Source organism: Mytilus trossulus, chromosome 13 (assembly GCF_036588685.1).
Source record: "Mytilus trossulus isolate FHL-02 chromosome 13, PNRI_Mtr1.1.1.hap1, whole genome shotgun sequence".
Classification (NCBI taxonomy): Eukaryota; Metazoa; Mollusca; class Bivalvia; order Mytilida; family Mytilidae; genus Mytilus; species Mytilus trossulus.
Window position 1 is genome coordinate 48,236,419 of NC_086385.1, and position 18,551 is coordinate 48,254,969.

General features: G+C 31.1%; 1 protein-coding gene across 2 annotated transcripts in view; it reads right to left on the reverse strand.

The window, feature by feature from the left end:
* Positions 1 to 18,551, reverse strand: part of LOC134694786 (alpha-1,6-mannosylglycoprotein 6-beta-N-acetylglucosaminyltransferase A-like) — a 64,141-nt gene that overhangs the window by 27,147 nt on the left and 18,443 nt on the right. For both annotated transcript variants that reach the window (XM_063555838.1, XM_063555837.1), the window contains exons 4-9: positions 15,605 to 15,775; positions 9,033 to 9,115; positions 8,083 to 8,172; positions 6,784 to 6,861; positions 6,059 to 6,229; positions 5,484 to 5,550 (exon numbers count right to left, since the gene is read on the reverse strand). In XM_063555838.1, the coding sequence (XP_063411908.1) occupies positions 5,484 to 5,550; positions 6,059 to 6,229; positions 6,784 to 6,861; positions 8,083 to 8,172; positions 9,033 to 9,115; positions 15,605 to 15,775 (660 nt within the window). The remainder of the gene's footprint in view (positions 1 to 5,483; positions 5,551 to 6,058; positions 6,230 to 6,783; positions 6,862 to 8,082; positions 8,173 to 9,032; positions 9,116 to 15,604; positions 15,776 to 18,551) is intronic.

Sequence of the window (18,551 nt, forward strand, 5' to 3'; positions counted from 1 at the left end):
TTTTACCCCTATGTTCTATTTTTAGCTGTGGCGGCCATCTTGATTTGATAGTCGGGTCACCGGACACATTTTTAAAACTAGATACCCCAAAGATGATTGTTGCCAACTGGCCCAAGTCTGGATTAATTTGGCCTAGTAGTTTCATAGGAGAAGATTTTTGTAAAAGATAACTAAGATTTACGAAAAATGGTTAAACATTGACTATAAAGGGCAATAACTCCTAAAGGGGTCAACTGACCATTTCGGTCATGTTGACTTATTTGTAAATCCTACTTTGCTAAACATTATTGCTGTTTACAGTTTATCTCTATCTATAATAATATTCAAGATAATAACCAAAAACAGCAAGATTTCCTTTAAATTACCAATTCAGGGGCAGCAACCCAACAAAGGGTTGTCTAATTCGTATGGAAATTTCAGGGCAGATAGATCTTGATCTGATAAACAATTGTACCCCATGTCAAATTAGCTCTAAATGCTTTGATTTTTGAGTTATAAGCCAAAAACAGTATTTTACCCCTATGTTCTATTTTTGGCCGTGGCAGCCATTTTGTTTGGTGGACCGGGTCACCGGACACATTTTTTTAACTAGATACCCCAATAACAATTGTGGCCAAGTTTGATTGAATTTGGCCCAGTAGTTTCAGAGGAGAAGATTTTTGTAAAAGATAACTTTAATTTAAGAAAAATGGTTAAAAATTGACTAAAAAGGACAATAACTCCTTAACGGGTCAACTGACCATTTCGGTCATGATGACTTATTTGTAAATCTAACTTTGCTGAACATTATTGCTGTTTACAGTTTATCTCTATCTATAATAATATTCAAGATAATAACAAAAAACTGCAAAATTTCCACAAAATTACCAATTCAGGGGCAGCAACCCAACAACAGGTTGACCGATTCATCTGAAAATTTCAGGGCAGATAGATCTTGACCTGATAAACATTTGTACCCCTTGTCAGATTTCCTCTAAATCCTTTGGTTTTTGAGTTATAAGCCAAAAACTACATTTTACCCCTATGTTCTATTTTTAGCCGTGGCGGCCATCTTGGTTGGTTGACCGGGTCACCCCACACATTTTTTAAACTAGATACCCCAATGATGATTGTGGCCAAGTTTGGTTCAATTTGGCCCAGTAGTTTCAGAGGAGAAGATTTTTGTAAAAGTTAACAACGACGACGGACGACGGACGACGCCGGACGCCGGACGCAAAGTGATGGGAAAAGCTCACTTGGCCCTTCGGGCCAGGTGAGCTAAAAATGAGGAATCTACATACACAGTTAGATTTGGCATATCAAAGAACCCCATTTATTCAATTTTTGATGAAATCAAACAAAGTTTAATTTTGGACCCCGATTTGGACCAACTTGAAAACTGGGCCGAAAATCAAGAATCGAAGTACATTTTTAGATTCAGCATATCAAAGAACCCAACCGATTAAATTTTTGTCAAAATCAAACGAAGTTTAATTTTGGACCCTTTAGACCTTAATGAAGACCAATTTGAAAACGGGACCAAAAGTTAAAAATCTACATACACAGTTAGATTCGGCATATCAAAGAACCCCCATTATTCAATTTTGATGAAATCAAACAAAGTTTAATTTTGGACCCTTTGGGCCCCTTTTTCCTAAACTGTTGGGACCAAAACTCCCAAAATCATTACCAACCTTCCTTTTATGGTCATAAACCTTGTGTTTAAATTTCATAGATTTCTATTTACTTAAACTAAAGTTATGGTGCGAAAACCAAGAAAAATGCTTATTTGGGTCCCTTTTTGGCCCCTAATTCCTAAACTGTTGGGAACTTAACTCCCAAAATCAATACCAACCTTCCTTTTGTGGTCATAAACATTGTGTTTAAATTTCATTATTTTCTATTTACTTAAACTAAAGTTATTGTGCGAAAACCAAGAATAATGCTTATTTGGGCCCTTTTTTTGGCCCCTAATTCCTACACTATTGGGACCAAAACTCCCAAAATCAATACCAACCTTCCTTGTGTGGTCATAAACCTTGTGATAAAATTTTATAGATTTATATTCACTTTTACTCAAGTTAGAGTACGAAAACTAAAAGTATTCGGACGACGACGACGACGCAGACGACGACGCCAACGTCATAGCAATATACGACGAAAATTTTTTCAAAATTTGCGGTCGTATAAAAATCATAAAAGCTATTTATTACGATTAAGAGTTATATCATTATGATAAAGAGGTTTTAATATGATATAGATAGTAACCAGATGCTCCGCAGGGCGTAGCTTTATACGACCGCAGAGGTTGAACCCTGAACGGTTGGGGCAAGTATGGACACAACATTCAAGCTGGATTCCGCTCTAAATTTGGATTGTGATTAAATAGTTGACACAGCATAGGTTTCTGACACAGAATGAATGTATTCAAATGAACTTAAAATTTTTGTTTTCTCTTAGAGCAATTCACTTTGCTGTTGATTATTAATCCTCTCAAAAAAATGTTTGAAGAAATTTCCTTTTTATTTATGAAATTTCAAATGAGAAAAATTGAACCCAATTTTTTAATCACATCCCCCTTTCCCTTATTCCAAAACTAATTTCAATTAAAATATTCTAATGGAGTTTGCAACAATTACTACTCATTTAAATACATCATAAAATATTAAGATGTAAAAAAAACTGCTTGTTATCACTGAATGGTAAAGATTATTTAAATTTATCAGTTGGTAGTAAAAAGTGAATAAACATTGTATATTGTATATAACAAAGATTTAAGTTGATTCTGGACAAAGAAAGATAACTCCAATGAAAACCAGATGCTCCGCAGGGCGTAGCTTTATACGACCGCAGAGGTTGAACCCTGAACGGTTGGGGCAAGTATGGACACAACATTCAAGCTGGATTCCACTCTAAAATTGGATTGTGATTAAATAGTTGACACAGCATAGGTTTCTGACACAGAATGAATGTATTCAAATGAACTTAAAATTTTTGTTTTCTCTTAGAGCAATTCACTATGCTGTTGAATATTAATCCTCTCAAAAAAATGTTTGAAGAAATTTTCTTTTTATTTATGAAATTTCAAATGAGAAAAATTGAACCCAATTTTTTATTCACATCCCCCTCTCCCTTATTCCAAAACTAATTTCAATTAAAATATTCTAAAGGAGTTTGCAACAATTACTACTCATTTAAATACATCATAAAATATTAAGATGTGAAAAAACTGCTTGTTATCACTGAATGGTAAAGATTATTTAAATTTACCAGTTGGTAGTAAAAAGTGAATATACATTGTATAGTGTATATAACAAAGATTTAAGTTGATTCTGGACAAAGAAAGATAACTCCAATTAAAAAAAATTCTTGCAGATATTTCTTGCTTACTATACTGGACAAAGAAAGATAACTCTTAATTAAAAAAAATTTGCTATTTCACAATATTGTGAAATTAGATATTTCTTGCCATTGCACAATACTGTGCAATTGAAAAGACTTGCTATTGCACAATACTTAATATAATAATTTTAGATCCTGATTTGGACCAACTTGAAAACTGGGCCCATAATCAAAAATCTAAGTACATGTTTAGATTCAGCATATCAAAGAGGTCCAAGAATTTAATTTTTGTTAAAATCAAACTTAGTTTAATTTTGGACCCTTTGCACTTTAATGTAGACCAATTTTAAAACTGGACCAAAAATTAAGAATCTACATACACAGTTAGATTTGGCATATCAAAGAACCCCAATTATTCAATTTTTGATGAAATCAAACAATGTTTAATTTTGGACCCCGATTTGGACCAACTTGAAAACTGGGCCAATAATCAAAAATCTAAGTACATTTTTAGATTCAGCATATCAAAGAACCCCAAGGTTTCATTTTTTGTTAAAATCAAACTAAGTTTAATTTTGGACCCTTTGGACCTTAATGTAGACCAATTTGAAAACGGGACCAAAAATTAAGAATCTACACACACAGTTAGATTCGGCATATTAAAGAACCCCAATTATTCAATTTTGATGAAATCAAACAAAGTTTAATTTTGGACCCTTTGGGCCCCTTTTTCCTTAACTGTTGGGACCAAAACTCCCAAAATCAATACCAACCTTCCTTTTATAGTCATAAACCTTGTGTTTAAATTTCATAGATTTCTATTTACTTATACTAACGCTATGGTGTGAAAACCAAGAAAAATGCTTATTTGGGTCCCTTTTTGGCCCCTAATTCCTAAACTGTTAGGACCGAAACTCCCAAAATCAATACCAACCTTCCTTTTGTGGTCATAAACATTGTGTATAAATTTCATTGATTTCTATTTACTTTAACTAAAGTTATTGTGCGAAAACCAAGAATAATGCTTATTTGGGCCCTTTTTTGGCCCCTAATTCTTAAACTGTTGAAACCAAAACTCCCAAAATCAATCCCAACCTTTCTTTTGTGGTCATAAACCTTGTGTCAAAATTTCATAGATTTCTATTAACTTAAACTAAAGTTATAGTGCGAAAACCAAGAAAATGCTTATTTGGGCCCTTTTTGGCCCCTAACTCCTAAAATGTTGGGACCAAAACTCCCAAAATCAATACCAGCCTTCCTTTTATGGTCATAAACCTTGTGTTTAAATTTCATAGATTTCTATTCACTTTTACTAAAGTTAGAGTGCGAAAACTAAAAGTATTCGGACGACGACGACGACGACGACGACGACGCCAACGTGATAGCAATATACGACGAAAATTTTTTCAAAATTTGCGGTCGTATAAAAACAGGTTTAATCCACCATTTTCTACAAAATGAGAATATGACAGTAGTTATCCATTTGCTTTGTTAAGTTTGAGCTTTTGATTTTGCCATTTGTTTAGGGACTTTCCTTTTTGAATATACCTCAGAGCTCAGTATTTTTGTGTTTTACTTTTTTTATTTCAACTGGAACCATGTATTTTTACCTTGACCTTTGACCTAGGAAGTTGTGCAATCATTATGAAATACAAAATTTCCTTATTTCTTTAACATTAGGGTTGTTTCATTAAAACATGAATGGCACTTCATAATCTCATCTATGGTAAGTTGTTTTTGTACAATAAAAGTATAAGTGAAGTGAAATTCTAAAATTGCCTCTTTAGGATGTTACCTTTTTTCAAAGAGCCTCCTTGGGTGTCATGTATTTTTAAATAGGACAGCCCTTAGTATGTCAAAACACTGCAGCATGTTTGCGCCTGTCCCAAGTCAGGAGCTTTTGTTAGTCTTGTAGTTGTTTTTTTTTAGTTCATTTATATGTTTCAGAGTTTAGTTTGACTTCTAGTTTTTGTTTAGGGGCTAGCCTAGGACCACCTCCAGTGTAGGATTTTCTGGCTTTTAGGAAGACCCATTGGTGACCTTTGGTTATTTTCTTCTCTTTGGTCCAGTTTTTGTCTCTTTGACACATTCCATATTTCCATTCCCAATTTCATCTGATAAACATGGTATTGGTATTTTATACTAAGCACATGGCTTTTTACCTTTAAACTGGCTTTCCGCAAATTTCCATCCTGACTGTTTAGATAAAAGTCCTAAATGTACCAAGATCTACAATAATACATTAAAGAATCTTAATGTGGTACCTACCACTACAGGGAGATAACTCTGTAAAGTCAGCTAAACATTTTAATTACGTTGTGTTGTAAAGGGAATATTAAGCTTCTCAATGATCAAAATTGGTGTTTGTCAAACTGCTATATAACCAGTGTAATTTTTCTGACAAAGCGGTTGATTCAAAATTTTCATTTTTTTTTATTATATTTTTGTTAAAGGTTCAAAGTAAATACATTGTCAAAATATTATGAAAATTAAAGGAGCCAAATTAATTTAAGTGAAAGTGTTGGGTACCACCTTAACTAGTTAGCAAGCTCACATGACCACACACCTTGATATAAAGAGGTTATGACCTTAATATTAGAAAAAAGTTACTTCCAGGGATCAAATCGTATTTAGTTGTTCTAATTCTTTGGGACATGATTGACCGTAAAATCAATAGAACTCATCCTTTTACCAGATGTACCATAAAGATATTTATAAATATCTAAATGTATGTTACCTTTTTCTTCCTTCTGCCATTCATATCTTGTTTTAATTGGAGACTTTTCATGGCTTTACTAAACCTAGGCCACATTCTTCTTATCCTCATTCTTATCCAAGCATATCCCTGTCTTTCATTGGGATCTACTAATACTTTCATTAATTCTTCTATATCTGTACTTATATTTGCCTAAAAAAGATAATGGATACATTATTTTTGCAGTCATACATAAAATTAGAGGCTACAAACAGTCTTTATCCAGTCACAAATTTAATATTATCATTCTATAGTATATCAAATAAAATCCTTCCTTAAATAGTGCTAGTTATATCAAACCTTTATTCATTTAATTTCCATCATTCAAATATTCATTTCAAAATTTATTGTAATCAGATGTAATCATACATCTATTAAATGTAATCGTACAATTGACCAGTTACATTAATTGACAGTTATAAAACCCATCCTTGATCCTGTCTAATTTAATCCCACTACTTTTGAATGTTTCAGAATGGATAGAAATTCATTATTTACTTCAGCTATCACACTCATAACCCCCTTTCAAATGATGCTGAAAAAATATTTTGCTTTGGTGAAAAAGGTGGCATAAAGAAATTATCCAAGGGAAAACCTTCCTAGGTAAATTACACAGGCTCTTTACAGACTCTAGTTATTTTTAATATCACATTCCTAATCCCCTTCACAATGCTCATTTAACGTCAAAATAAAATGATTTTTCTTACATATCTTATCAATTTTGTATCTTCTGGTATAATCTGTACTTTCCCTCTCCATGCTTTCTTGGGACACCATCCTTCAACCTGTCAAAATATAAAAAAACAAAAACATTTACAAAATTACAATTACATACTTGTCTCTCTTATCACATGTAATATTTATTAGTAAGATTTGTTTTTTCATTAAGACAACCAAATGGGTATCCTTATTCCAAATTTGAGTAATCCTAATATCAAAGTTTTCACAAAACTCCACTTTTTGAAATTTTCTTCACACTTTTTTTCATTTTTACTCTAGATCCCCCTTAGTATCCCCTATATCCCTCATCCCCACTTATTACACTTCAAACCTCCAGTGAAGATTAATTACCTAAAAAATAAGCTGAAAAACATGACTGATGCATTATTTAACATGTTTAAGGAATGACTAATATTTTTTTCTGTCTATGAAGAAATAACATAAAAATGTGGTGCACACTGAATAACGCGCGTAGCGGGTTATTTAACAGTGTGCACCACCTTTTTTTATGTTATCTCGTTCTAAATTTTAATTCTTAATTCAACTTTAAAACTGTAGAAAACCATGAAAAAACGTTGATGACGTCACGGTCATATTACTAAATTATGTCTATGGGCTCATAACAAAATAACGTCAGCCAATCAGAAGACATCCAAAATTAAATTATTGGTTAGTAAGTCAATAATTCAACCTCATCTGAACCTGTATGCATGTAACTTTTAATCTAACCTCGAGTATATAGTACAAAATTAAAATCAAGTTTCCACAATTTTAAGCTTATTACTTGCATACATACATCCTTCTTTGGTAAACACTACAGCCAGTTATAACAGCTTCTTTGTTTATTCCATACATATGCCGCAAGGGTTTATAAATTACAAGTCTACAGTACTGTTTGTGTTTAATCATACCTTATTTCCCATTTTCATTATCAAAAGCCAGGTTTATGAAGATACTAAGTCAATTAATCTATCAATTAATTTAACAATTAATCTATCAATTAATTAACAATTAATCTATCAATTAATTAACAATTAATCTATCAATTAATTTAACAATTAATCTATCAATTAATTAACAATTAATCTATCAATTAATCTATCAATTAATTAACAATTAATCTATCAATTAATTAACAATTAATCTATCAATTAATTAACAATTAATCTATCAATTAAATAACGATTAATCTATCTATTAATTAACCATTAATCTATCAATTAATTAACCATTAATCTATCAATTAATTAACAATTAATCTTTCAATTAATTAACAACCAACTCACTTCACTTAGGTACATAACAAATGAGCATTCTGAGCCGTCCACGCCATAGGCCCCATAACATGGATCTGACTTCCACATCTGTCTCATCCACTGTAACAAACAATACAATTTTATAGAGAGGTTTAATGTTGTACATAACACTACAGGAAGATAACTTTGTAAAGTTAGCTGAATGTTTTAATCACTATCAATTGTTATGGAAATGTAAAACTTCTCAATGATTAACATTAGTGCCTGTCAAATTGCTATGATTCCAATGAAAAACAAATTCTGATAAAGTGTGAAGTTCAAAAGTTATGTAACTTTGACATTTTAGTCAAAAATTAAATAATGAGTCAAAATTTTCTGAAAATTTAAACAAACAAAAGTTTTTTTAGCTAAGGTGTTTGGACCTACGAAATAAGTTTGTCTCTTATTTTCTGAAATATTACTGAATGAAATGTTTCAAAAACAGGTGAGCATTTGTACGTTAATCACATAATAAGAGAAACACCACTCTTTCTGTACCCCCATTGCTTTTTATGTTCAATTTCTAGCCATCCGCTCTATTGTCTTAAGATCTTTATTAAGTGTTGTGTGTAAGTTTCATAACATTTGGTTGATACAAACTAAATTAAGAGAATGGAAACACAAAAATTCAGCATTTTTTTCCATTTGTAAAGGGGCATAACTCTAGAATGGTGCTACAGTAGGGGCATAAAAACTCAATCCTTGGTGTTTCGTTCAGCTTTTTTTCAAAGCTGTGCATTTGGATAATTTTTATTTGTTACTTTTCGTGGGATACCAAATTTTGTGGATTTCATGCAAATCCTAAAATGTGGTAACAACGAAAATAATTGAATCCACAGTAAGTTAGATGTTCAAATGTATGTTTTGTAATTTCTATCATGATCTGGATAAATGCCATACATTTAATATGTCACAATAGACACTTATAAACAATTTCATACCATGACTTTGCCCTCACAGTTAGGAAAGAGCTGTTTATCTTCAGCGGTTAAGGCGCATTCTTCTGTGACACCATTAATTACATCTGGAAAATATAATAATACAATATTACATCTATACCCCTTAATCAACTCAAACTTTTAAATGTGCAACAAAATTCAACACTGTATGGACACAATCAAATTTTGTATTGTTTTTTTTTGTTTAGTTTAAGAGGTTCTCCATACATTGATATAGTATATTTAGTTATTTTAAAACGTGCATGAAAATAATTCTTTTTCACACTGATAATTTTTACTGTGTCCATCAGGTGTTGAATATGTGGAAATATCCATGTTTGTGATGATAGAAGTCATAAAGGCCCTATTGTAAGACTATTGTGTCATTAAAGGGGGGTTGGCCTAAGTTCAGGGAGATAACTCTTTAAACTAATTATGGGTTTGTTAAAGTCAAGTTTCATACAAATTTTTAAAGCATTTACCTGAAACCGATTGGAAATTATCTATGTATTTTAGAAATTTGTGAAAATGGCTGACGCAAATGAAATGATGATTTTAAGAGTTATTTCCCTTAACCTAGGTCTACCTTCTTAATGCTTAGCATGTACACAGCATGCAATAACAACTGTAAATTGTAAAATCAAAAATTAATGCGAGGTTTTTATTATTGCGAAAAATGAGACTGAGTTGTAAACGCAATAATTTAAACTCGCATTTTAAAATATTTTATATGAATTTAACAGGATTTTTCTCAAAATCGTAAAAATTACAATCGCATATAAGTCTAAAATGACAAAATCACATTAATAAATGCATGCAATGATTTCTGAATTTACAGTATTAAATAGGTAAGGTTTCAGGATCATATATGTGGTATGGTTTTACATGTTTCAGGAGTGTTTATTATGAATACAACGTAGGAGGATAGAAAGTCAAAGGACCTGTTGAATATATCAACTTTCAGTTCAATTTAAAATTCAAATAAAAACATTAATCAATCAAAGCAAACAAATGGAAAAATAAAAAATTACTTGTGATAGTGATAACGTATTCTAATGCAACAACGTTTGTAACATTCATTTTGATTGAATAACGTCACTTATTTACATGGCATCAATTGAAAATTGATGCTATGAGAATTACGCGCAAGCGCAGACGGCATATGACAGATTTTAAATACATGTTTTAACGTTGTTTTCTGACAGTTTCATTAGAATGGAGATAACAATATTGTATTTTAAGCTCCGACGGCATCAATTGGTGATTTGATGGTCGCAAATACCTGTTTACTGTCTCTGCTAACACGTCGCCAGTAAACTTAATTTGCGACCATCAAATCCCCAATTGATGCCGTCGGAGCTTAAAATACAATACAGTTATCTCCTAATTATATGTAAATTAAGCACAAGACCAGCAACCCATATCTATGGTGGTACATTAAATTGAAATGAAAATACATTACACCAATACGTTGTAAAAACTTTTTAAAAAACATATATATGTGTACATAGTATTAGTAATAGCAACATACTTATAAATTAAATTGCAAAAAGGAAATAGCAGTACTATTATGCAACCCTTGAAATCAAAAGCAAAAATTAGCAGCTGCTAAAATGATACATATGTTTTTAAACGAAAAGGAATGGTTCTGGGTACATTATTGTGATGTAAAAATTGTTTCCATGGCTCTTCCAATCTATAATATCACATACGAAAAATCTTGTTGTTGTTGTAAATTAAATGCACCTAACTTAAGGTTGCAAAGCGGCTTTCAACAATGAGCAAAATAACCACACATAGCAAACTTTAAAAAAACAACAACATAACAAAATATTAAACAATTCAAATGAGAAAACCAAAATCTGGATTTTTTATACATAACAACAAAGAGATGGTAAAGAGTAACGAAAAGGCTCCTCAAGAATTAGGACAGGCACAAACTAATATTATTTTATTAAATTTACTTTTCATTTCATTGGTTAAATAGTTATACAATATAAGCAAGTATAGTATGCTAGAAAATCATGAAATAACACAAGATTTTGACTGTTTGACAGGGCCGAAAATAAAATATTATTTGTTTCCCCAATTCCGACTGACCCTGCAAAAACGGTGCTACTCACAAAACTTTATTGTCATAACTAAGTCAAAAATTATTTTATTCATTTCAGATGTTAATTTAGGCCCCAGTTATGTACAATTGATAAGAAATAATGTAAAGCACAAGCTTGGAAAATAAAAGTGTTGAGTAACATTCACTCTCCTTTTCAATAAAACAAAATGTAACAATTTTTTTGGCGAAAATCTTACATATACCCCTTGTGACTTCACTTTAAAAACATTACAGTTGATTTAGTCTTCAGCCGAAGCATATATAAGCCTTTAGTCTGAATATATAATATATATTATATTGATGACAAGAGAACAAAAAAATCTTTAAAAATTAAAGAAAATTTGAAACTATTTGATTCATATACAAATTCCAGGTAGGGTGCTTTTTAGGTCAATTAATAAGAAAAATAAAACAATTTAACTATTATGTGTCGGCGTCAATAGCAAGTCTCACTTATTCAAGGTTGATAGTTATCAAAAGTACCAGGATTATAATTTTATACGCCAGACGCGTGTTTCGTCTACATAAGACTCATCAGTGACGCTCAGATCAAAATAACCTATGCGGTCCTGTAGCCTCCTCCATTTGAACGCAGCAGTTAAAGAATCTGGCTCGGAGTGTTATTTAGTACAAAGTAAGATTCATATTTAGATCACATCAACATGTTCTCAGCCTGAACATAAAGTTAACTTGACATGGTCCCTAACACTACAGGGAGATAACTCTGTAAAAATCAGTTGAGCGTTTTAATTATTTTCTATAGTTAAGGGAATATTAGGCATCTCACTAATCAAAATAAGTGTTTGTCAAACTGCTCTTTATATCCAATGAAATTTTACCGATAAAGTGTGTGGTTCAAGGTTTTTGAAATTTTCATGTTTAAATCAAAGGGTAAAAGTAAATAGATTGTCAAAATCTTATGAAATTTCAATGTGCCATATTAATTTAAGTCAAGGTGTTTGGGACCACCTAAAACAGCTAGCAGTATCAACTAACATTCATGTTAATTTACCAAACTTTAAAAAGCGTGCATTAAATGTTCCTCATTCATTCAACTTAGGCTCTTGTTAGTAACCTCGTTTTTTAAGTGCTATGAAGATTGAATTTGATTTAAAACCAACAGAAAACATAACAATAAACTTTCTAATTGTCTGTAGAATAAAAAAAGCAAAGTCCAAAATATGTAACAAGTGAGCGTTACCCAATCCTAAGGCAAGCCTAATTCTGCTAAAAAGCCAGCTTCTTATTCCCTCTGAAAACATCAATTCACGATCATTTATATTTATATTCTATTTTCTAATTTTTTTTTTAACTTTTGCATATATTTTCAAACACACATGAAAAAAAAAGTCAAATAAAATTAAAGGACATAATAAACATAAAATAGTTATGAGGGAACATGTGATAAATATTTATGTATGCTATTTTCTATTCAAGTATTTTTTAACTCATGCATATAATTTCAAATGCACACAAAGAATATATTTAACAAATAAAATAAAAGGACAGGATTAGCAGTGCACTTTGCATGCTCAATCACACATAAAATAGTTATGATGGAACATGTGATGAAAAAAATTCCAAAAGAAGATGTACTGTTGATTCTTAATTGTTTAGCATTGTTTAGTGGATACCAGTTTTTTTAATGATTTTGTGTGTTCAGCCAATTTTGGGAAACATCAAATTTAAATGTTGAACTAAATGTGAATTTTCTATAGGCTTGTAAACAAACATTTGCAAAACAGGAAAATCAAACATTGATACGTGAAAAAATTTGTCCAATCCACGAAAATTGGCACCCACTTAAACAAATGAATCCACATCCTTTATATTTCAATCAATAATATGATCATGTTTTTCTCATTTTAAAAATAAAAACCAGATGCTCCGCAGGGCGTAGCTTTATACGACCGCAGAGGTTGAACCCTGAACGGTTGGGGCAAGTATGGACACAACATTCAAGCTGGATTCTGCTCTAAATTTGGATTGTGATTAAATAGTTGACACAGCATAGGTTTCTGACACAGAATGAATGTATTCAAATGAACTTAAAATTTTTGTTTTCTCTTAGAGCAATTCACTATGCTGTTGAATATTAATCCTCTCAAAAGATGTTTGAAGAAATTTTCTTTTTATTTATGAAATTTCAAATGAGAAAAATTGAACCCAATTTTTTATTCACATCCCCCTTTCCCTTATTCCAAAACTAATTTCAATTAAAATATTCTAATGGAGTTTGCAACAATTACTACTCATTTAAATACACCATAAAATATTAAGATGTAAAAAAAACTGCTTGTTATCACTGAATGGTAAAGATTATTTAAATTTATCAGTTGGTAGTAAAAAGTGAATATACATTGTATATTGTATATAACAAAGATTTAAGTTGATTCTGGACAAAGAAAGATAACTCCAATTAAAAAAAATTCATGAGATATTTCTTGCTTACTATACTGGACAAAGAAAGATAACTCTTAATTAAAAAAAAATTTGCTATTTCACAATATTGTCAAATTAGATATTTCTTGCCATTGCACAATACTTTGCAATTGAAAAGACTTGCTATTGCACAATACTTAATATAATAATTTTAGATCCTGATTTGGACCAACTTGAAAACTGGGCCCATAATCAAAAATCTAAGTACATGTTTAGATTCAGCATATCAAAGAGGCCCAAGAATTGAATTTTTGTTAAAATCAAACTTAGTTTAATTTTGGACCCTTTGCACTTTAATTTAGACCAATTTTAAAACTGGACCAAAAATTAAGAATTTACATACACAGTTAGATTCAGCATATCAAAGAACCCCAAGGTTTCAATTTTTGTTAAAATCAAACTAAGTTTAATTTTGGACCCTTTGGACCTTAATGTAGACCAATTTGAAAACGGGACCAAAAATTAAGAATCTACATACACAGTTAGATTCGGCATATTAAAGAACCCCAATTATTCAATTTTGATGAAATCAAACAAAGTTTAATTTTGGACCCTTTGGGCCCCTTTTTCCTTAACTGTTGGGACCAAAACTCCCAAAATCAATACCAACCTTCCTTTTATAGTCATAAACCTTGTGTTTAAATTTCATAGATTTCTATTTACTTATACTAACGCTATGGTGCGAAAACCAAGAAAAATGCTTATTTGGGTCCCTTTTTGGCCCCTAATTCCTAAACTGTTGGGACCGAAACTTCCAAAATCAATACCAACCTTCCTTTTGTGGTCATAAACATTATGTTTAAATTTCATTGATTTCTATTTACTTTAACTAAAGTTATTGTGCGAAAACCAAGAATAATGCTTATTTGGGCCCTTTTTTGGCCCCTAATTCCTAAACTGTTGAAACCAAAACTCCCAAAATCAATCCCAACCTTTCTTTTGTGGTCATAAACCTTGTGTCAAAATTTCATAGATTTCTATTAACTTAAACTAAAGTTATAGTGCGAAAACCAAGAAAATGCTTATTTGGGCCCTTTTTGGCCCCTAATTCCTAAAATGTTGGGACCAAAACTCCCAAAATCAATACCAGCCTTCCTTTTATGGTCATAAACCTTGTGTTAAAATTTCATAGATTTCTATTCACTTTTACTAAAGTTAGAGTGCGAAAACTAAAAGTATTCGGACGACGACGACGACGACGACGACGACGCCAACGTGATAGCAATATACGACGAAAATTTTTTCAAAATTTGCGGTCGTATAATAAATTTTATAATGAAAGCATCTATTTAAACTGTTGATATATTTACCTCAGTATTAAGAATGTTCCCTTCTCCTTGTTTTGAATTTTTACCAGATATTCGTAATTCTCTGATTTTGTCAATGAAGTGCCATTTAAATTTTTGCTAACACCTTCTTTTCTTTTCATAATTATTATTACATGTAATTTAAAAAGCCATTATTCAAAATCTTACAAAATGCTTGATATTTTTCCTAGCTTTTGAAAGAAAAATCTAGAAAGCACATGGACCATTATTTTTTACCAGTTTTAAAGTTCCTTTAATAAATACACTATCAGTTCATTACCTTTTAAAAAGCTTGATATTTTGAAAAAGAGTAGCGAACATCCTTAAAATCCATTATCATATATAAATAAGATAATCATGGCAATGTGACAACAACTAGCAGTGCAGAACCTAAACTTAAGGTGGTACCTAACACTACAGGGAGGTTACTCTGTAAAATCAGCAGAACGTTTTAATGAGATTGTGTTCTTAAAGGAATATTAAGCTTCTCAATGATCAAAATAAGTGTTTGTTAAACTGCTATATAACCAGTGAAATTTTTATGATTAAACAGTTGGTTCAAATTTTTAGAAATTTTTACATATTTGTCAGAGGGTCAAAATAAATACTTTGTAAAAATTTGAAGAAAATTAAAAAGCCAAATTAATTTTAGTTACGATGTTAGGTACCACCTAAATGTAATATTTCATTCCTACTAAAAACCTTGTAATTACCTTCTGCGTTGATTATGCCTTTAGCTGGATTGACATTACTATTTAGATGTTGTGATAAATTTGATGACAAGCCAAACAATCCCCCTAATCTTGTGATGTTAACTTTAGCTTCTAGCTGATCTATTCTGTCCAACATGCTTTCCAGTAATACAGCTATAGTCTTCTTCAAATCTGTAAAATTAATAAATATCATTAAAATACTCTTGTCTGATCTGGAAAATTACATATACATGTATCATAAAAAAATTCTTCATTTCTTTAAACTTATATATATCATTAAAATTTTCTTCAGATCTTTAAAATTATATTTCTTTCAAATCTAGATCTTCTTCAAACAAAGAAATGCTTGAAGAGCGCCAAAAAGTCAAAAAAAGTTGACTATAAACACAAAAATAAAGTCTAGTTTTAGCAAATATTTTTCAATGCATTCCTTTCAATCATCTTGTCCATGTTGTTTTAAGCTTTCTATATAAATCTATCAGAGAACATTTGCAATCTTGAAAGTTTAAATGCAACATTAATATTTAATCCTTTCATTTTAATGGGAGAGATCCGTTTGCGCAAAAAATGCGTCCTTTTGCGCCACAACTTTTTTTCTCTAATGCTACGTTTGCCCAACCTGTTTTAAAATCACATGGTATCATTTGCGCCAAAAAAAAAATATACTATTGCGCCAATTTAAAAAAAAAATCCTGAAGCAATGAAAACATTTTTCTATTACAATCTCCTGATTTGGAAGGCAAAAGGCAATATAAAAGTGGAATATGAGTTAAATGTCCATTCCTGAATCCATGTATTGTATACAATTGCTGGAAATACTTCGGACAATACTTAAATGTTCCATCAACAAAAACATCTTCTGCCTGCATACAAAGAAATTTCAAGTTAGCTTCACAACCGAGAATAACAATGCCACTTTCAATATCATTTTCTAAAACAAACTCTTCTTCTTTATTTGTGATCACTCCTACTTCACTTTAAATTAATTGAAATTCAATTCTACTGAACTTTTTGGTTGGGCAGGGTACAGTTATCTTCTCTCTCTGTACATAGACTGTCTTATGCACTTAAAGTCATTTTTCTGTAGATGTTCCTCTTCATGATAAAAAAAGCTCCGTACACATGAGCTTAGCTGGTCTTTCGGATATATTTTCTGTAGCTTTTCTTTTGCATGCTGTTCGTAGTATTTGACGCTCTAGCTTTTGTGGGTCTGTCTCATGTATATGTGCAAGATTTCCACTCAGACAAAAATGATACTAAATATATATTAATCTTTAATATGTACGATCAATATGTGTTCAGTTAAATTGGCGCAAATGAGTTCCGAAAACTGGCGCAATTGATACATTTGAATTTTTTTTTTTTGCGCAAATGATACCTCTGAAAAACAGTAATTGGCGCAAAAGGAGTGCTGCCATTTTAATAATGTATTGTAGGGGCATTCAATTATTAGATCATATTTTCATTTTTTCCTGGAAATGCATGAACTATATGTCACCCGAAATTAAGTAAATAACAGTAAATCTTTAATTCTAAATCTCAATTTGGTGTCAAAGATTGTTTATGGGAAAATACTTGATGAAATTTTTTATTAAATAGATCATGTGTATAGTTTTTCTCATCAAGTTCACATACACTAGTTTATTCCTTATATTCAACATTTTCAATAGCACCTCTTTATACACAAATTTAAATCTCAGTAAAAACTTATTAAAAATCAGAAACCATCAGTTGTTCAGTTGAGCATGTAACCAAAATTGTTCATTTAAAATATTTTCACCACTAAAAATCAAATTCAAAACTACTATACAGAAATTTTGTAAATAAAAGGGTTATTAACTTTATGCTTATAGAATTACATTTGTTATTAACCATACAAAACATCTACATAATGAACTTTAAAAATTCGCATAAAATAAAACTGTTCAAGTTTTAGATTTGAACTTATCATTTAAGTATGCTTAATAATTTTTATGATTTTATTCAGAACTTCTAGATTTCTCTATAATCAATTTTAATTGACTAAATCTTTAACAGATTTGGTAGTTTGCTGTTTCTTTTACATTTATTTTACAATTTGTTATGGTATATAGTTTACTATGCATGTCACTGGCAGATCTAGAAATTTTCATAAGTGGGGGCCCACTGACTGTCTAAGTGGGGGCCCAATCCAGTCACGCTTTAGTGTTTCCCTATATAAGCAACCAATTTTTTTTTCCTCCCCCTAAATCCGCCTCTGTATGTTTCATTGGCAATAATAATACCACATCAGCTTATTCCTAATGGTTGTTTATGATTATTGTTTTAATAATGCCATATAAGCTATAATCTAATTGTTTTCTGCTAGTGATAACTAAGTTGCTTAACTGTATTCAATTTGGCTTTGCTAATTGTTGAATAGTTGTCTCATTGGCAATCACATCACAGGGGGTCTCATTGGAGGGTTCCGATCCCGGATCCTGCTTACTGATTTGTCAGATTCTCGTATCCCGCTTACATTATGTACATAAGCAATTATCATTTTTTTGTCATTTCCAGGGTCCCGCTAGACCTTATTTCCCATTTTTACGACAATTATTTGACTTTCACATGTCCCGCTTACAAAAAATTGGCAATCCCGCGTCACGCCTAGACCCCAATGAGACCCACATCACATCTCCCTGTGATTTTCATTAATGTTTTTCTTATTGCTGATTAGGTAGGCAGACTGATGACCTAAAACTGTAACATCCTCATCCTTTGGTTTAGTTTCAACATATTTTATTTGCTTAAATGTGCTAAAGGGTTGAGACACAAGTTAATCAAACTTATATAGTCTTCTCCCATCCTTTTGTCTTCAGTGGATACAGTAGTGTGGATTCATTAATTCTAGTAGATACCAACTTCATGGATTGTGGGAAATTTGTATATTTTTGTAGTTTTGTAGGAGTCTGCGTACAAGCCTTTA